The following is a 20,772-nucleotide window of genomic DNA, read 5'->3' on the forward strand; positions in this document are numbered from 1 at the left end:
GTTTTGTTGAAAATTATAATGCAAACAAGGGACTGTTCTCAACTATAGGAAAAACATGATTTTTCTTTCTTTTTATGCACTGCCAAGATGACAAAACAAAACGACAGTTGGGTCCAAACAAATGAACTTTTAATTAAAATATTTTAAATATTCTTCTATCTTTAAGGTGACAAGAACAGATGGGACAGTGGACTCTTTTCCTCGTCTAAAGGTCACACAAAAGTCATTTAGTTCACAAAACAGCAACGCTGACATTACTTTCTACAGACTGAGCATGCCCATTGAATGTGCCGAGTCCTTCTCCAGACCTCCGTCTAATGGGAGTCTACAGACAGTAAGATCTACAAAGCCAAATTTTGTCAAAATGTGTCATCCATTGCTGGAGAATATCACATATTTAATGTTCTTGTATGTAGGAGGTGGAAGACTTTGAAAACGACTTTGAGATCCTTGTGAAAACAGCTCATGTCCACAATGCTTCAAGTGGTTTGGACAGAGGTGAATTCAACAATCAAAAAGATTATAACCACAAAAAAACTTCCAAGCTAAAGCAAAGGTAAACAAGTTGACAACCTATGGTGTATCACACATGTGCACACGGCATGCACACACACACACACACACACACACGTACACACACGCGAGACTTCAAAAGAAAGTGCTAACTGCTCACTTACTCTACAGTGTATAAGGTTTAAAGTAGATTCAAGTAAATATGTGTACTGCAGTCATATTTGTCTTAACCCTCTCCAGACAGGCCTTTTCCATTTTGCAACAATAATATGAGAGTCCCCTAGGTATTCCACATTAATATTGTTTGAGGCATTTTTATAGATAGATAGATAGATAGATAGATAGATAGATAGATAGATAGATAGATAGATAGATAGATAGATAGATAGATAGATAGATAGATAGATAGATAGATAGATAGATAGATAGATAGATAGATAGATAGATAGATAGATAGATAGATAGATAGATAGATAGATATTTTGTTTTATGTATTTCTTTGTTTTTTTTCAGGTTTTTGTTGAAGAATAAAGCAGACAAGTCCTATCCTTCCCCCACCTGTCTGTCAGAGGACGTGATGGTTGACGAGAGGAACAAATATGAATTTCTCATGCAAGTTTCAACCGTAAGATCATATAACTTTTTTCTCACTCTCAGTTTCTCACTCCCTCTTGCTTTCTCTCTTTGTGTTTGAATCCGTCAACACCCACCCCCCGTCCCCATCCCTCCCCACGTCATTGAAGTTTGTCCAAAATATTGTACTTAAAATATTGTAATTGCAAAACGGGAAAATAAGTAACAGGAACAGGTGACATCGACATATCAAGTGGGAGACAATGACGATGGTTGGACAAGAACTGAAAAGAGCCTGGAAACTAAACACAAGCCAAACTGACAAGACAATGATGACCAACTGAACAAGACACAAATGGTGCAGGGAGCTGATTGGTTGACAGGGTAATGGGTTGTCAAGTATAGGTGGATACAATTAAACGAGACACTGACCCAAAAGAAAAGAAACCAATGCTAAAAAAGAACTCAAAGAAAAACCAAAGCAAACTCAAACACGGAACATGACTATATTTTTTGTTTTTGAGTTTTGCTGTACAGACAAAACTTTTGAGTTTGACACATCATGTCAAAATCAAAAGTTTTGAAAGTTGAAAGTTTTGAAAACTCAAAACAAAACAAAACAAAAAATATAACTGGACTCCCCAGTCTCCTTTTGGATGGAAGTGTTTTAAACTTATTGTAGCCCTGCCTCTTATTTTGGTGGAGAAAACAACCAAACTGCCACTTGTTCAATATAACCCCTATATTTAAATGTGTCTGAAGGAAACTCATTAACATAACTAAACAAAATGGTAATTCTACTATTATCTCTTATTATAGTACTCATATTCTGTAAGGATCTTCCCTGGCCAAGAGCCCAGCGGCGTGTGGGTGGGCTGGGTCACCTCTGACTTTCATCAATTTGAACTGGGCTTTGGGTTGGACAAGATCCAAACTGTAACAGTGACTTTGGGAGATGACAAAGGCAAGGTTCACGAGAGGTGAGTGAAATTATGTTTAAGTGTGGCGTTGCTACAAAATAATTTAAGAATATGCCAAAATTGGAAAATAATCATCTTTTTCCAGTTAATCTATGCTCACCCTTCAACTACATTATTGTTCAAGTTTCGTGTTGCTGTGCAACACATTCTGGAAAGGATAACTTCAGAACCTTTTCAGTGGTTGTGTAGGCTTCACTTTTCAAAGAAACATTTTATTTTGAAGCATTGTCTGACTTCCTTTACAACAATCTGCATTGACAGATTTCACTGGGGCACATCCCATGCTGCTTCCGTGAAAATTTCCCCAATAATAACAAATTCACTCCAGAGAGCACATGCCACATCCTACTTAGTATAGTAATTCATTGCTACTGTTTTCACTTCACATAAGCAATGTGCACTTAACTAGTTAATATAGTAATTTATTCATGTGTAGCTGATAGTCTTTCTTCGTGAGGAGGGGATCGGCAGGAGATGAGAATCACAAAGGAAGTCCGTAAGTTTAAAATTTTGAATTGACTTAAAGTTTAACTCTGAGATCAATGATATCATGAAGTTATTTGTCCGCAGCAGGAAGGAATGAGGGAGGTAAATGAAGTCCTAGCTAGCTAGACAACATGAGTCTGTCTTAAATTCATGCTAAATTAGCTAATGTTATACTTTGTGTCAAGCCAAACATATTAATTCGCTGTATGAGCTGTCGGGGGAATTCACATTACTATAGTAACTCGATGCTACTGTATTCACTCCACATAAACAATGCGAACATGGCTAACTAATGTTGTATTTTTTTCCACGTGTACTTGCATGAATCATAATGCTACTTGTGGTCCGTTGGCTCTGCATAGATAATTTTGAGCACAGCAATGATCCTGTGTCAGTTGACAGATATAGCCATTGAATCAGGGGTGTCTAACATACAGACCACGGGTCGGTTCTGGCCCGCAAATAGGTTTAAACCTTCCCACGAGATTAATCCAAAAATGAGCTGGATATTTAGTCAATAAAAACTTGAAATGTTTTACGATTAATAGTAATGTTAATTATTTTGTATTTTTATTAATAGTGATGTTGTACTTGCACAGTCAAAACAGGGTGCCTTTAATTGATGTGCAAGTACCTTCAAATCCAAATTCAAACATTTTGATCTGATATTTGTTTAGAATGGCCTGTTCAACCCTAACCCTACATTTGTAGTCAATGACTCTTGCACAGATTCATAAAGTTTAATATGTATATTTGTCAAATGTAAAATAAAATGTAAAATAAAAACATGTAAAATACAACATCATTGTGATACAACCCTAAGTTTACCACTGACCACAAGAGTATATAATTTCAATGCAAATATCTATGTATACTCAATGATGACCATCTTTCAGTATGAAGCGGAGTAACTGCTATATGGTGTGGGCCGGCGCGATCAGCAGCCCAGAAGGAGGGAGTAACACTGGTTTGGAGATTGGATGTTTGCTTGACACAGCAAATGGACTGCTGTCCTTTACTGCCAATGGCAAGGACCTCCCCACATACTATCAGGTTTGTAACCCAAAAGGTACAGTGTTTGGCATATACTGTACACACAATCATAAACTTGTTGGAACATGGACGCTGCACAACTTTGGGTATTTATGGCAAAATGAACACGAGCTGCGTCGTGAGGAGAAGGATAAACAGTGCATTCACATTAAATGGTGGGACAATTTGGGAAATCTGAAACACACTTTACCTGCAACGAATAATTATAACATGGATATGAACACAAGAAACTTTGATGAGTTTAGGAAGATGAGATTGATTCTGTTTTGCTGTAGGTTTTACATTGTTACCAAAGTGTTGGTGCATCTTATACACAGTAATGTAGAAAATACCAGATTTTGACCCCCAAATTAAGGGTGCGTCCTGTACACAAGTAAGGGAATTACAGTATTTTATTTTTATCATTTATCCGAGCTTTAATTATTTTTTTTCATGTTCACCGCAATGTTCTCACATATACTTTGTCGCGACACACTGCATTGGGGCACCAACACACAATGAGTGCTGGCCCGTTGAACAAAGAAATGTCTCCATTAAAGCAAAACAATTTTCTTTCAATGTCTTTTTTAAAAGTTATATGAAATAGTTGATATTCCAATAATTCCAAATAATTGATTTTCGAGCCGCTGCTTGCTGCATACAGTTCTTCTTACAGTCAAATATTTAGCAAATTTAAACTGGGTCACTGTCAATCTCTATGTTTTATGAAATTATGGTAAGAAAATTGACACCACTATACGTCAGCAAATCTGGTCATGCTTTCTTCCTTGAGAAATTATGTGGCTAAACCTCTGCGGTGCTACAAATTGACGTTGTGAACAAATTAGTGCAGAGCCCTGATATAACGATCTTGCTCTGTAAGGAAATATACAGTATTTGCTTTTACTCATTTGCATGCTGTTGGTATTTCGCACATCAACACAGACACACACGTGTGCACACACAACATTATAACATGACATGAATTTATTGAAACGTAAACTTTCTTGGGATTAATCAAAATGTTCTATCTCAGGTGGAGCCCAGTACTAAACTCTTCCCAGCCGTATTTGCCAAGGCTACAAGCCCCAATGTCTTCCAGTTTGAACTGGGACAAATAAAGGTAAGATGGATAAATAGTAAGAATGCTCCAAGCAATAATAAGCATGCTCTTGCACACCATTGGAGATTCTTAGGAGGGATTATTAAAGATTTTAGGCCAGGCTCCATTTATTTAATTTAAAAGAGGCAAAAATATATATATATATATAAAATTGGTTTGGCCTATTTATTTATTTATCATTTGAAGTAAATTCACTGCCAGAATCTTTTTAGCAGAGGTTTTGTCCATAATGATGTTTTTGCATAAAAATGGTTACATTTTTGGCATGGGTTTTTGAGAGATGTTTATGTTATGATGGACAGCTATCTATCCATTATCTAGATTACTTTGAAATGACCCCGGACTGCAATTATAAACTAACAACCATTCATGGGGATTTATAGTTAAAATGCATGTTTCTTAATTGCGGGACGATTAGTACCCAGTTCCCGGAAAGAACTTGCAAGCAACACAAAACCATGTCTATCACAAACAGGAATGCTTAAGCTTCATATTTAGCTCACAAAGCTAATAAAGATTATGTACTAACTGAAACTTAGACAAAAACATATAACTACTTAAAACCAACAGTGCAATGAGAGCAAACTAGGCAATATAAACCATGGTAGGTGCTGCAAAACACAATGGAGTTTCTGGCACAGCTTGTGTCATTTTGAAGATACTACTATTGCAACAGCACAACATAATGTATTCATTGGCTCCCACTTACCTTTTTACAACAGCATCATCTGTGAGGAGGAATTGTCCAAAGCAGGCAAAATCCTCCCCCCAAAAATGGAACCACCTCATACATCATCATCACTAGCATTGTTTGGGTGTGCTGTTTTGTGTTGTGCTTTGTGTGCTTATCTTGAATAAAGTTTTCAAAAGATGGGTCTGTGCAAGCTCTTCCATCCCCACTCAAAAAAAAAAAAAAACATCTCAGAAACCCCACGCAATTTCTCTAGGTAATGACGTCCTTTGCATTAGTGATGCTCCCCCAGCAACATAACGTTTGTGTGTAACTTTTCTTCTGTTCAAATTACATAATAAAGTCAGCCTTTCACAGGTGATTTAGGATGCGAGCTATTATCCTTGGTGCCGATCGGCACTCCGGTGGTCTTCATAGGTAGAAGTGCCAAATGACACCTTTTTGGCCTTTCCAGTGTTAAATGTGTGTCCCAGGGGCTTCCCAGCTTTGTGCACAAGACAAATTGGCAGTGTAGTGACTGAGCTCCAGGCATTAGGCACACATTTTGAAATCATTCAAACGTTCTTTTAAAACAACTATCACTTCAACAACAGCCAGCTCCATAATGAGTGGGCGACAAAACCAGGAAAAAAGAATATTGCCTGTGATACATTACTGAGCGGAAAATAGAAATAGAAGCTCAGGCCGGGGAATCTCCAAGCCAAGATGCAGCTTTGTAAGGGGATGAAATTAGTCCTCAAAGTGATTAGTAAAGACAATGGGGATGGCTTTGCTTCAAGTGGAGTTGAAAAAAATAATTTACTGACTTTTGACATCGGAGACCCTCACCCATTAAGGGTGAATAAGAAGGAACTGGAACGGCGCTCTTAGTGCAAGAACATAAGTCATCAAATTGTCAACCTATCTTGACCGTTGCTCAAAAGAGTAGCATAAAAATGACAGATAAGGCAATATTACAATGCATCTAAGAACAATGAATAATGTAATGGTGTTTTATGGGACCCAAGTGGTTAATTCATGTCCATAAGCAAGGTCAACACTGAACTTACAGCTATAATATATTATTGAGGACAGTATAGTGCCATTTTGACCATTGTCTGTTTTAATTGTCTGCATCACATTGCTGCGCCCTAGTGTTTTTTTTTTTCCTTTCAATGATGTATCTATGATTTCACGAAGAAGTTTGTGAAAATTGACTAAAGTGGTTAACAATGTACACAAGGTTTAACTGCAACATGACAGGCAACTTAAATGTTTGGAGAAAAAAAAAACATGATACACTGCCACTGGAAACTTGAAAGGATACAGTAAATCACTACACATCAATCTGTAAGAGGGAATACATTATGGTAGGAAGCTATCAAATATTTAAATACTACAAAAAACCTTTTAGCAATAATGGATTTGCAATATTTCAGCACTAATAATGGATACAATTTAAAAAACAGACATGCCAAGGAAGACATTCTCATGCGTATGCTTCATCTGCTCTTGCAACAGTCCTGGATGGGCGGATCGATGGATGGATGGAAATATAAGCTGTAGTTTTTTTTTTTTAATTTGCACAAGATAAAGGTTAAATATGAAAACTCTAAAGAATTTGTTGTCTAAGATACATTTAAATAATATTTGTTTTATGTTAGGATACGATGCCTTTGTCAGCTGGTTTATTTATAAGTGAGAGGAAGAATTCAGTACCGCAGTGTCCTCCCCGGCTGCATGTCCAGTTTCTCACACCTGTATTATGGAGTCGTGTTCCCAATCACTATCCCAAGGTAATGGTTTTTATGACTTTGTATGTTTATATTGTATGCCGTGCTTCATTTGTGCATGCGCATAGTAACAATTATTTCAACAGGTTTCAGTATCCCGAATGAATGACCGACATGGCTGGCTGGTCCAATGTGATGAACCATTGCAGTTTTTGTCTCTGTACATACCTGAAGAGAACAGGTTGAATGAATCCCCTCCCTTTTTTCCGTATCAGTACTTTGATACAACTTCCTGTGCTTTCATTGCTCATTTGGTCTTTGTGTTTCTTTCAGATCACTGGATGTTCTGGAGTTGACGGAGCGGAGAGATTTATTAAAGTTTCACTACCATACCCTCAGATTGTATTCTGCAATCTGTGCATTGGGAAACAGTCGGGTTGCTCACGCCCTTTGCTCCCATGTGGATGAAGCACAGCTTCTGCATGCTATTGAGAATAAATATATGCCAGGTGAATTTCATGTTAGTCAATTAAGTGGACGTTTTGGGCCTAAAGATAGCACAACATGAGCTAAACCACAATTTTACAGATATGGGCCACAAATCAAAACCACAAGTGACCCATGTGTAATGCTATAATTTTAAACTGTGACATCATTGCTAGACGTGGCCCACATCAGCCACTGTGCCAACACGCAATGGCCCATGCCTAGCATATACAAAGGCTACTTCTGGGGGCTGTGGAGTAGGGGGGTCGTTTGAATGGAGACAATTGCGTTGATTTGATTTGATTGTTTTTCCTAAGGATTCTAGAAAAAAACAGTACAATTCCTGGAATAGCAGAATGATAGTCCTGGTTTAATATCAATCAATCAATCAATCAAATCAATCAAATTTTATTTATATAGCCCTAAATCACCGAAGTCTCAAAGGGCTTCACAGAATGAAAAGAGGTCATACAGAGACATCTTTTCAATGTAAGGTACACAACAGCATCCCCTGTCAAAGCTCCCAGAAGGGGAAGGAAAAACTCAAAAACCCCAATTTGGGGAAAATCAGAAACCTCCAGAAGGGACCACAGGTGGGAGGAGCCCCCTTCCAGGCCCACAGGTTAAAGTGGATGCTGCATGTACCGAACACAGAAACAATATAAATTACAGAAAACATATTGTGCTATATAGTGCAGTGATGTCTTGACAGCAGGCAATGTAATATGAATCCTAATTCTTGGTACCCAACCCAACAAACTGTCTGTTCATTGTCAAGCAGTCACTGGAAAGACTGGCGCCCTAGGCGAGGGCGAGGTTGTGGCGTAAAATTGACCAACAGTTAAAGAAATGGCACAATAGAATGAGACTATAAATAATTCACATGGGCCCTCTCTTGGCCCCCATACTACTGATGAACATGGCGTAACTAAGCAATTATAGAAAGTAAATGAATGGGTGCTGTACTTGGTTGGCAAAGTGAAAAGTCTTAACTTTTAAGACCAAAGTAATATATAATAGTAGTAATACCAAAGTAATAAGTCATATGTTTCTGTGTAACTTTTTTGCAGGGTTGCTTCGTGTGGGCTACTATGATCTTTTGATTGACATCCATCTGAGCAACTATGCAACTGCTCATCTCACGATGAACAATGAGTACATTGTTCCTATGACTGGTGAAACCAAAAGTATAACTCTTTTTCCCAATGAGGAAAAAAAACATGGGATGCCTGGCATTGGGCTCAGCACATCTCTGAGGCCAAGAATGCACTTTTCATCCCCAAGTTTTGTCTGTCGTTCTGAATCATCATCACAGACTAATTTGAACAATGGCTCTGGAGCAATAGATTCTTGTCAGTACAGCCCTGAACTCCCATTGGACATACTGCAAAAAAAAACAGTTGAGATGCTGACAGACGCTGTGTGTGAGGGCAACATGCAAGTAAGAGATCCCATTGGGGGCAGCACGGAATTCCTCTTTGTGCCACTCATAAAGCTTTTTTACACCATGCTCACCATGGGTGTTTTCCAAAATGGATATTTGAAGAATATACTGCGACTGATTGAGCCATCTGTCTTCTCCGACAAATGTGAGGGGCAGGAGGCAATGAATAGAAAGTTGGAAAATGAGACAGAGGAAGGACAAGAGGATGTAGTGCAAAACATACCAAGGGAGGGATTGTTGCATATGAAACTACCAGAGCCTGTAAAACTTCAGGTAATATCCATTAATTTGTAATTAATTGTTCTCCATCAGTATAATATATACTTTATATCATACAGATAAACAGTATATTTGTGCATGTTGGGGACAAACATTCCTAATTTAGAATTTCAACTTAATTCAAACAACTTACATGTAACTCCTAAGCCCTAGCAAGGTCAATTTAAAGGCAAACCAAGCAGCTAAAAATAGAAAATAAAAAGAAAGGTAAAATGACACTGTGGAGAAACAAACATTTCTATAGGCAATGCCAGGAGAAGTGGTTGCACACATAAAATACTAATACATGTCATGCACATTTTCTGTGCCATAGATGTGCCATGTTCTTCAGTATCTATGTGACTGCCAGGTGCGACATCGTATTGAAGCAGTAGTAGCCTTCTCTGATGAGTTCATAGCCTGTCTCCAAGAAAACCAGAGATTTCGCTACAATGAAGTGATGCTAGCGCTGAATATGTCTGCTGCTCTTACCGCGAAGAAGACCAAAGAGTTCCGCTCTCCACCTCAGGAACAGGTAAGCATTGGAAAAACATAGACAATGTATTATAAGCATCACATAACTTATGTAGCGTAAAGATCCATGGCAGAGATGTGTAGATCTCCTGAATAGTCTTACCTTGACACATTCTCTTTGTCAGAGTTATCAATAATAAGACTCTGAGACAAAAATGATCTTTTGCAAAAGTGGGAGAGAGCACAAAGGTCTTCCATTGATCTGGTGCTCTCCTTTTCATTTTATTACAAAGATTACAAAGAAGGTGGTTACAAGTTTCACAATAATATCATATAAGGAAATCTTTTAAGTCTGTGGTGTGTTTGTGTGCGTGTGTGTGCGTGTGTGTACGTGCCGATAGGTGTGCTAACAATGAGTTTTTATATAATATACAATATATATATATATATATATATATATATATATATATATATATATATATATATATATATATATACAGTGGGCCTCCGTGTTACGAACTTAATCCGTTCAGCGGCTATGCTCGTAACTCGAATTGCTCGTATGACGGGCAATCCAAACCTGTGTTAGTGAATGCGTGCAACGCCTGCAAAAACCTTAGGTAAAAACATCATGACTTTATACACATATTAAAAATTAGTAACAAATTCTACTGTACAGTTAAATTAAATAACATAAATATACAAAGGAAAAATGACATTTACCTTTGAGCGACGTGACTTTGAGCTGGGTGGAGGTGGAGGGGAGCAGAGACAAACCCGCAGAATTTATTTATTTATTTTCTTAAATGAGAACTTTTCTCAAACGAGAACATATCACCGGCGATTTCCTTCGCTTTAATCCATAATAGAAGAAGCCTCTCCATTTTTTTGTTGACCGAGGTCCGTCCCCTGGCAAGGAAAGTCTTGCCCTTAGAAGATTGCCGAGCGGTTACGGCCATACTCACTAGCAAGGTTAACTATGCGTGCGCCTCCTTCGTATTTTTTTATGATCCCCTGCTTCGATTCTATTGTCATCATCCTCTATTTATGTGTCTATTCTTTCTTAAATACCCGACGCTCACTTTTCTTTGACGTTGCTGCAGATGTTTTCTGCTCTGACCAGTAGAAGAACGATTTTTGAAGATGGGTCATTTGTGCTCTCTCTCGCAAGTCGAAAGGAAATGAATAAAATCATTCAAACCAAACCTTAATTCTGTGCCATCATAGGCGGGCCGGATTAAAAAGACCAATGGGCTGCATTCGGCCCGCAGGGCATAGTTATCCCTGGTATATATCATTGAAGGGTCATTGTGTGGCATAACAAATCTGGAGATGCACATTTTTAAAATGTGCATGCTTTTAGACGTAATAAAATGTGCATGCTTTTAGACTAGATTTTATTTTATTTGTCCTAGTTAAGCTACACTGTTAGTTGTACATGCAAGTACAACTGTATTGAGCTTGTAAATTTATTCTTTGCAGATCAACATGCTCTTGAATTTCAAGAAAGAGATAGATGAGTGCCCCTGTCCCAAGTATATCCAAGAACAGCTGTTCAACTTCCATGAGGACCTCATGAAACACTGTGGTGAACTATTTCATAATAATCAAAACTGATCTATGAAGAATGTTATTTGACAGTTTTATTGACTTGCATGCACAAACACTGCCAGAGATTATACAACAGGAACATAAGTTATTCTTTTCTTCTTTTAATTAAGGCAGAGCGCATATAAAATGAAACCGTAATGAAACAGTGCCATCTGTTGGACAAACTATTGAAAACTACTGCATTACATTGAAATAGAATTACAACACTTGCACTTAGTTTTTCAATACCATTAAAGTAAGTTAAATAATATTAAATAGCCATGCTCTTTTTCCACCAATAATGTCAAACAACAACAAAAACATTTCTTTCACATTGGTTTGTTTACAGCGTTGGAACTGTTTCACAATATTTTTTGATTTGCATTGATCAGGCAGCATTCAGCGTACACCTGTCAAGCACAAATAAGCACTCTACTTAATAGGGGAAAGTCCAATCTCTCCCCTGAGGTATTTAATTATTTTAATGGTCTTTTAAAATAGTAATAAAAATAATAAATAATACAATTCTCATTAAAAAAAAAAAAAACTTTTAATGGAGGGTAGCTGAGACCCTTGACAAGTGTTTATCTAATATTAAATTAATTTAACACTGTGGTAATAAATTTGACCATTAGATGGCATTGTTTTCATACATACAATACATGTATTACATAGTGTCATTCTAAGTAAGGAATGGAAATCAATATTTCATATGATACCACCCATATTTACATAGATATAGTGCACAATATTCTGTCGACCTTGATGAGTGAAAATGATAAACATACATGGCAATCTAGAGGTTTCCTTGCCCGAGAACGTTTGGCACTGAAGGAGTTAAACCTCTGTCTCGGCATTGGTTTGATAAAGATATCCACTTTTATGTCATTTGTTGGACAATATTGCAGTTCAATTTGTCCATTCTGCACACATTCACAGATGTAGTGGTAGTGAATGTCTATGTAACCTGGTGTGGTTAACAGGATTCTTTGTGATTGCAATGGCTCCTTGTTTGTCTTCCAGGATCACGGTGGACATAGCTTCCACTCCTAGATCACTCAGCAATCTTTTTAACCAGATTTCTTCTTGAGCTGCTTGACTGAGTGCAATGTACTCCGCTTCTACTTTTGAAAGTGCAACTGTTACTTGCTTCTTTCTGAATCTGCTCACTGCCCCCTCTATTCAGCAGAAAGAGGTTGCCCATCGTTGAACGGTCGTTGAACGTCATCCTGAACTCCAACCCAATGGGCATCTGAGAATCCAATCAGTGCTCCAGTCTGATTTTTCATACTTGAGAGCAAAATTCAATGTCCCTTTCAAGTATCTAAGAAACATCATAACAGCAGTCAAGTGTGCAGCATCTGGATTAGAATTTTACTTTGACAAAGCATTCATTGCTTGAGCTATGCCTGGTCGTGTGTCCATTGCCCCGTATAGCAGACCACCGTAAATACAACGCTGTTCTTCAACTTGACGTTGGCATCAGCAGGAGTTGCCACACGATTTGCATTATCCATTCCATGTTTTTGGAAGCAGGGCTTCAATGTAATGCTTCTGATGAAGAATGACCCAGTTCTTCTTTGTAATTTTAACCACAGAGATGCCCAAGATATAGGACAGCTCTCACATCTCTTATATCGCTCCTTGTGAGCCACTTTGAGCTCGTTCATGCACTCAGTTGAGACTTGCAGAGGAGTTCACGCCGTTCACCAGCTCTTTGAGTTCCTTAGGCTTAGTCGTGTGACCAAGGTGCCACAGATCGGCAGCCACTAATGCACTGTGACATACAGTTTTACTTCCTTCAAAATTCAGCTTAGTTATTTGAGTTCCCATACCTTAGCAGGCATGTCCAAACTCAGTCCTCGAGGGCCACCTATCCTGCATGTTTATGATGTTTCCGTCATCCAAAGCAGCTGCTTCAAATGATCAGGTTTGTTGTCAGGCTTCCGCTGAGCTTGCTGACGAGCTGATCATTTGAATCAGGTGTGGTAGAAGGACAGAAACCTCCAAAACATGCCGGGTAGGCGGCCCTCCAGTACTGGGTTTGGACATGCCTGCTAAAGTGCCATTCTTCGACATATGTAGCAATATTTTTTTTTAATGGACCTGTATTCCCTTTCTTGGTAGCAGCCCCCACTGAAATTAAACTCCTAGACAGCTTTGGAACATACAGCACATCAACCATTCAACCTGCTGTGCTCTGTCGCTGTTTGTCTCTTTGATCGCAAAGGCACTTTCTGGGAAGGATGGATCCGGGCTGGCATAACAGAAAGGGACATAGGAAACCTTAGCGTGAAGGCAATCTGGCGATGACTAGCAGATAGAAAGAGGCTTCTATGCTGGTTGGATACCTACTTGCGTTTGGTGGTGATTAGACTTATTGAATAGAATTTTGGTCTGTACAGGCAGACTATAACAATTGTGTGTTGTTGTGGGGTTATGACAGTTGTTTTTGTCGCAAAACCGGAAAAATACCATAAAGACGGGACGATAAAAACTCAGTATTCCACATCGCAACCTGAAAAAAAAACATAAGCCAGGGATGCTGCACGAGGATCCACTGTATATTTGAACCGTTGTTTTTGAAAGGCTCGTAGCAAGGTTGCACCAGTGATGTGTGACCACAAATACGCACTTGACATTTTCCTTCTGCCAAAGTCGTACAGAAAGTCTCTCGATGAGCATCTGTTAAACCATGAAGAGATAAATTTGCTCGAAACTATTCATTCGATGTTTATTTGTGACACAAAGAACATTTCTTTGCATTTTTGCAACATGTTCTTACCGTGCTGTTAGGTTTGGTTTTAAAACAAACATCACTGTCAAGATGGCAGTGCTTTGTAATTAGAAGAATTAATAAATTGCTAAAGTTCTGTCTGTCATGTTTAGTTTTGATCTTGCGCAAGTGCTACTACCAATTCAGTAGTGTGTTGTGTGTGAGCTGTTCCAAACACTTTTGGTTAGACGGGAAGGAAACTCTTGGACTTCTTTGGGAGCAGAACAGCCGACAGGCGTCCGGGACACCTCCCTTAAATCCAGTGTTTGCATTAGCAATAACGTGCTCTACATTCACATGCCCTTTTCATATTTGTCAAATAAAGCGTGACTGTAATATTGATGTATAAAACATTAATAAGGGTGACCAACTCTATTTATTCATAACACAAATGATGTTGAAAGTGGCACTGCATCCTCGTAGTGACTAGTTGTCAAAATACTCCAAATATCATTGTGGAGTTGTAAAGTACATAAATCTACAAGTCTGTACCCTCCTTGCCGGTACTGTAACTGCAGTAAATCTGTTTCCTCAGGTATAGCGTTAAGTGAAGACAGCACTTCAGATGGAGACAGTAACTACACCATTTGCGTTCGTCTGATGTCACTGGTGGAAAAAGTGTCTTACCTGAAGAACAAGATTGTCAACCCACCAAAAGAAAAAACTGATAAAAGACCCAGTAAGTCTCAAATATTAAGGAGTACCTAACGAGTACCATAAATATGAAAGCAAAAAAAGTGAAGCGTGGACAACTCACCTATTTGGTTTTTAAAAATGTTGATGAATGTTTTGTGAATGTCTGTAGAATCTTTGCAAACGTTTGGGACCTGGAACGAACCTTGACAAGCATGACAAAGAGACACATTTGCTAACTCCACTAACACTCGCAACCGTTCACCCCTTAATTGGATATTTTTAAACCTTAAAATCAGGGTGTTCTCTGACAAATCTGTAATTTCACACAGTTCAAATAGTTTAAAAAACTTGATAGAGTCAATAAACCCAGAATGAAGGAGAAGAAAAAACATGTATAAAATATAGCTCACATTTTTGCGGGGGACATCTATTTTATAAAAACCAAGACTGGATTAAATATGCTCCAAACACGCACTCCACTCAGGAACTCAGCATTGTTCAAATGTGCCCTTTTGTTGTGCAAAGTATCCCAAAAAAGGGCACAGTGCTTAAAAAGAAGGAAAACAGTTTCAGCTTTGCTCCAATTTACTGATTGCTTTTTAGCATGAAACCTTTTTTGCATAATAAAGTGAGAGGCTTACAATTCTACCTCCCAAAAAATACACGCACACAAAGGCATACCTTTTCTGCAGCGGCAAATTCCTGTAGGATGAAATTTCCAATTTCTTTTTCATAGTGGTTCATGTAATTAGACTGTGACAGTTTATGAATGACTAACAATGCTGCTTGTGCAGCAGAGCAAGAAGTGAAGCCTGTGGAGGCCATCTTACACTCACAAATACTAGAATCTGAATGTTTGACACAAACAGCGAAGTCCATTCTTTTTGGACGCTCTCATTACTTGTTACAATGACCCTGGTGTTATAAATGTACTTATAACAATGTTGGACAACTTAAAGTTGTCAGTAAGAGTGGCAATGTAAATTGGCAGCCACGAGGCTCAGAATGAATGAATGAATGAACACACCATTGGGAGAAGTGAGGCCGCTAGCGTTGCCACTCATTAAGCCCGTTATACTTGGAAACATTGATTTCTTAAAAACGTTTTTACATTATTTTTTGAGAAGCTTTACACATTATCTCTGTTTTCAAAAATGCCTCTATGAATGGCAACCAAATGGACCAATAGGTCTGGAAAATGCACGACTTGCAGATTTCATGCGAAATGTAATTTTTATATTCTTTCATAGGGTAAATCCTTGAGTGCTACTCCAAAATACGTCATGCTGTCAGAAAGCCAATGAGATAAAAATATCGGCAAAATTAAAACCTAATACCTGCCAGTCATAATTGATGCTACTGAGATAACATACTCTTCCCGAAGCAAACAGTGAAGTTCATTTTTTGGCTTAAATTACTCCATACAGAGATCCCGGCATGAAACTCGCACTGTTGACAGTGCTTTCAGTGAAAAAATAATTTGTCATTAATAATGGCAACATAAAGAGTGACATGCTCTCTCCGGGTTGAAGATGAGTTCCTGCCCCAATTAAACTTAATTCTCAGGGTCTTGTTCACGAGTGAAGCCAGAATAAATCGATGAAGGAGCAAAGCCTAAAGGCAAACCTCTCTATTTCCCGTTTGATCTATGTTTCTACCTTCATCTATGGTCACGAGAACCCGGATACAAATGGCCAAAATAGGTTTCCTAAGCAGGGTGTCCGAGCTCTCCCTTAAAGATAAGGTGAGAAGCTTGGTCATACGGGAGGGCCTCAGAATTGAGCTGCTGCTTCTCCACATTGAGAAGAAAACATCTGAGATGGCTTTGGCATTTGGTTAGGATGCTTCCTAAACGCCTCCCTGGTGAGATGTCTTGGGCATGTCCCACCGGGAGGAGGCTCCTGGGACGACCCGGGACACACTGGAGGGACCATGTCCCTCGGCTGGAGGAGGTTGACCAAGTAGCTAGCGAGAGCAGCTCCATTAGCAGGGAAGCCGAGACTTGGCTTCCCTGCCAATGCAGCTGCCCCTGTGAACTGAGCGGCCGATAATGAATGGGTGGGTGTACGGAATAGAAAGCAAATGGTCTGTAATCAACATAACTCAAAATTTCAGCATGTACAGAAAATAAAACAAAATGCAAACCGTTCAAACTTCAAATTAATAATCAAACGCATATTACTCACTTATATGTAAAAGAATGAATTTACTGTACTAAATAATATTACCATTGTGACAGATAATGCTCCCCATATGCTTGCAGTTACACAAGTTTTTTTGCTTTGCTTTGCTTTAAAATGAAGCAGAAATCATTTTAGCATGAATCGACTCATTCTGATTTGAAAATTGTTCTGAATCAAAAATCAATTCTAAATCAAAATGGAGACCCAAAACAGACAAAGATTCCCACCCTACTATCATGCATGTTTTTGGAATGCTGAATAAGACCGGACTGCCCAACGCAAGCATGGAGAGAACATGCAAACTTCAAGGAAAGCCATTGCAAGCTGGATTTAAACCCATGACCTCTGAACTGTGAGGCAGATGTAACAACCAGTCTGAATGAGTTAAACAAGTTAATTCCATCAAATTTGGTGAACCGGTCAAAGTTTTGTCTGTCATCTGCTTGTGAGAATTAATGTATTTTTTCATCTCTTCAGGTACTTTACAGCAGTTGATTTCGGAGACGATGGTTCGTTGGGCTCAGGAATCGATTATTGAGGATCCAGAGCTGGTCAGAGCCATGTTTGTCCTGTTGCACCGACAGTATGATGGCATCGGGGGACAGGTTGTGTATCGCATTTGTTTATTTTCTCAAATAGTCCTTGCAATTTGTGTGATTTTTCTTTTCAATGATCAACAATTATTAGTTTCTATACTAACCCGGATTTCCTTAAAAACTAAACAAAACACCACAACAACAGTATTTTTGCGGGGTAAAACCACTCAAAAGACAGTGAGCAAAATTGTAATGCAACAGCTATGCAAGAATACTTGTTTTTATTGCTAGGTTTTGTTTTTGTTGTTATTTTTTATCACCCAAAACATCAACAATTTCATTCATCCGTTATACTTATTTCAGGATCCAAGAATTGCTTTGCAGAGCAGTTGGTTACATAATGGTCATCATGCTTTGAAACACGATTGGTCGTATATTCAATTTTGACATATTAAAGTATGTGATTTGTATTAAAGTCATTTTAACTTTAACATTAATACGACATGCATTGTAATTTAGAACACAGTGTCAGCTAAAAATATTTAAAGATAACTTGATGGGCGGCACAGTTGCAGACTGGTTTGCACGTCCCACCTCACAAGTGCAGAGGTCCCAGGCATTCCTATGCGCTGTTTGCATGTTATCTCCTTACCTGCGTGGGTTTTGCACGGGTCCTCCGGTTTTCTCCATTAGTCCCAAAAACTTGCATAGTCAGTATCTTGTACACTCAATTGCCCTGAGTTGTGTCTGTGAGTGTGAATGGTTATTTGTCTCTATGTGCCCTGCGGTTGTCTGGATACCAGTTCAGGACATACCCCGCCCACAGCCCAACAACTGCTGGGATAAGCTCCAGCATGCACACAACCCTCGTGAGGACAAATGGTTAAGAAAAATGAAATGGTCTCCTTGATACTAATATTGACATAAACATATAATCGTCGTTAACAATGATTAAGTGTGGGTATGTTTTCTCTTTAGGTTCAGGCTCTCCCTAAGACTTATACAATAAACTCTGTATCCATTGAGGACACCATCAACCTGCTTGCTGCTCTTGGTCAGATAAGATCGCTGCTGAGCGTACGAATGGGAAGAGAGGAGGAGAAGCTGATGATAAGAGGTTTGGGGTGAGAAAATATTCCTCCTCCTGCTACTAATATCACATTCGTATTCAGAAAATAAACTTTTTCCCATTGGCAACTTCAAATTGATGTAGTGTTATTAGCCTAATAAACTAATGAGGTTTGTCATCCTGGGTGGATGAGTGGTTAACATGTTTGCCTCACAGTTAAGGGACCTGAGTTCAATTCCAGCTGGCCCCGGCCTTCCTGTGTGGAGTTTGCATGTTCTCCTCGAGCCCGCGTGGGTTAGCCCTGGACACTTCCTCCCACATTCATCCTTCAAAACATGCATGGCAGGTGTATTGGACAGTCTAAATTGTCCTTAGGTGTGAATTCGGTGAATTGAATTACTTTTCGCCATTCGTCACTTTTGGTCATTCATCATTGTTGGATAAAAAGATCAGGTAACAGCCAGGTTATAACATGTATTTTCCTTTGCAGTGATATCATGAACAATAAAGTGTTCTATCAGCATCCTAACTTGATGAGAGCTCTGGGAATGCATGAGACTGTCATGGAGGTCATGGTGAACGTTCTCAGTGGAGGAGTTTCTAAGGTATGGACTTCTGTCTAAAATACTGGATGAGGATAAGTGGCTATAGGAAATCGATGGATGGATTCAAATACAATACACCAAATCACAAATCTTAATTTTTTTTTTTTTATCAAGTATTTATGGCAAAATGAACTTGAACTGCCTCGCAAGGAAAAGGAAAAAGAACTACATTGAGCACATTCAATCTTACACTGGCACTGCGCTCACTGAACGCTCACAATGTGGGAAATTTGTAATACACTTAACCCGCAACAAATACTGTATATAACTTATGGATATGAACAAAAGCAAATGAAGTATAGAATTTTAAAAAATGAGATTTATTCTGTTTTACTAGGATTCATACCAGGGGTCACCAACCTTTTTGAAACAGAGCTACTTCTTTGGTACTGAGTAATACGAAGGGCTACCAGTTTATGTGAAGACACCACTCATGTTAATGATTTTTCACAATAATTAAGGAATAACTGTAGTAAATATGTAAATGTAATGCATGTATAACTGTTTGTAAAATTAATAGAAAATGACCAATGTTCTATCACTTGTAAGCTATTTGCAGAACAGGACTGCAGGCTACTCATGTGATCTTTGGGGGCTACCTAATGCCCGCGGCACCACGTTGGTGACCCCTGGTTTATACATTCTCGCCAAACTGTATTTGACCCTTATACACAGGCTTGTCCTATATTTGGGGAATTATGGTCAAATGTTTAATAAGAGCCCCCTTTACATTTGCATTTTGTTGATAGCAGTTGCATTGTTTTGTTTCCTCTTGTTGCATTACCTTAGGTTTGTTTTGTTTTGCAGGAAATCACCTTTCCTAAAATGGTGGCCAACTGTTGTCGTTTTCTTTGTTACTTCTGTCGAATCAGCCGCCAAAACCAAAAAGCTATGTTTGACCATCTCAACTATCTGCTGGAGAATAGCAGCGTTGGCCTCGGTGAGTGACTGTCATTGTACAGTATATAAAAGTTGATGACTAAGCATGTCATTTTTCAATCTAAGTAGAGCTGTACAGCCTTTACTTTTATGCTGATATTTGATCAACCCCCAAGGCAGGCACTGGGAGTAAGTGCTTGTGACGAAAAGGAATCGTATTTAAAAAAAAAAAAAGAGAGAGGGAGAGAAAAAAAAACTATTATTAAAAAAATTCTAAATTGGGAACATATACTAAACAAATCCATCCTTTTTCTATAGCCACTTATTCTGATTAGTGTCGCAGGTGCCTAACCCAGCCGTCTTCGGGCAGTGGGCAATGGACACCCTGGACTGGTTATCAGCCAATCGCGGGGGCCCACAGTGTGTGTGTGTGGGCGGGGGACATTGAGTCCGAGTGGACCATGTTTCACGCCTCCATTGTCAAGCGGCTGATCGGAGTTGTGACCGTTAGGTGGTCGGTGACTGTTGTGGAGGCAATCCTTGATTCCGCTGTGGACACCAGCGGTGAGGGATTCTGTCAAGCTGAAGGTGTTTTATCGGGCCTTTTTGGCCTGTGGGACTCCAGAAGCAGCTGATGGATACTGACTGGCCAAGCGTAATGCAGCTTCGGCGGTCACCGAGGCAAAAACTCGGGTGTGTGAGAATTCGGTGAGGCCATGGAAAACG

The 20,772-nt window shown here is 38.9% G+C and overlaps 1 protein-coding gene across 1 annotated transcript in view; it reads left to right on the forward strand.

The window, feature by feature from the left end:
- The window catches only part of ryr2a (ryanodine receptor 2a (cardiac)), a 158,803-nt gene that overhangs the window by 54,482 nt on the left and 83,549 nt on the right, over nucleotides 1-20,772 (forward strand). Inside the window, exons 30-46 of the mRNA XM_088438734.1 lie at nucleotides 167-334; nucleotides 417-556; nucleotides 1,027-1,138; nucleotides 1,906-2,066; nucleotides 3,449-3,605; nucleotides 4,621-4,707; nucleotides 7,042-7,173; nucleotides 7,257-7,351; nucleotides 7,444-7,619; nucleotides 8,667-9,313; nucleotides 9,633-9,833; nucleotides 11,255-11,360; nucleotides 14,674-14,817; nucleotides 17,435-17,562; nucleotides 18,472-18,617; nucleotides 19,053-19,167; nucleotides 19,975-20,107. Coding sequence (XP_088294860.1) covers nucleotides 167-334; nucleotides 417-556; nucleotides 1,027-1,138; nucleotides 1,906-2,066; nucleotides 3,449-3,605; nucleotides 4,621-4,707; nucleotides 7,042-7,173; nucleotides 7,257-7,351; nucleotides 7,444-7,619; nucleotides 8,667-9,313; nucleotides 9,633-9,833; nucleotides 11,255-11,360; nucleotides 14,674-14,817; nucleotides 17,435-17,562; nucleotides 18,472-18,617; nucleotides 19,053-19,167; nucleotides 19,975-20,107 — 2,848 coding nt within the window. The remainder of the gene's footprint in view (nucleotides 1-166; nucleotides 335-416; nucleotides 557-1,026; nucleotides 1,139-1,905; nucleotides 2,067-3,448; nucleotides 3,606-4,620; nucleotides 4,708-7,041; nucleotides 7,174-7,256; nucleotides 7,352-7,443; nucleotides 7,620-8,666; nucleotides 9,314-9,632; nucleotides 9,834-11,254; nucleotides 11,361-14,673; nucleotides 14,818-17,434; nucleotides 17,563-18,471; nucleotides 18,618-19,052; nucleotides 19,168-19,974; nucleotides 20,108-20,772) is intronic.

This window comes from Hippichthys cyanospilos, chromosome 17, assembly GCF_059441005.1.
Source record: "Hippichthys cyanospilos isolate Australia breed blue-spotted pipefish chromosome 17, RoL_Hcya_1.0, whole genome shotgun sequence".
Taxonomy (NCBI): Eukaryota; Metazoa; Chordata; class Actinopteri; order Syngnathiformes; family Syngnathidae; genus Hippichthys; species Hippichthys cyanospilos.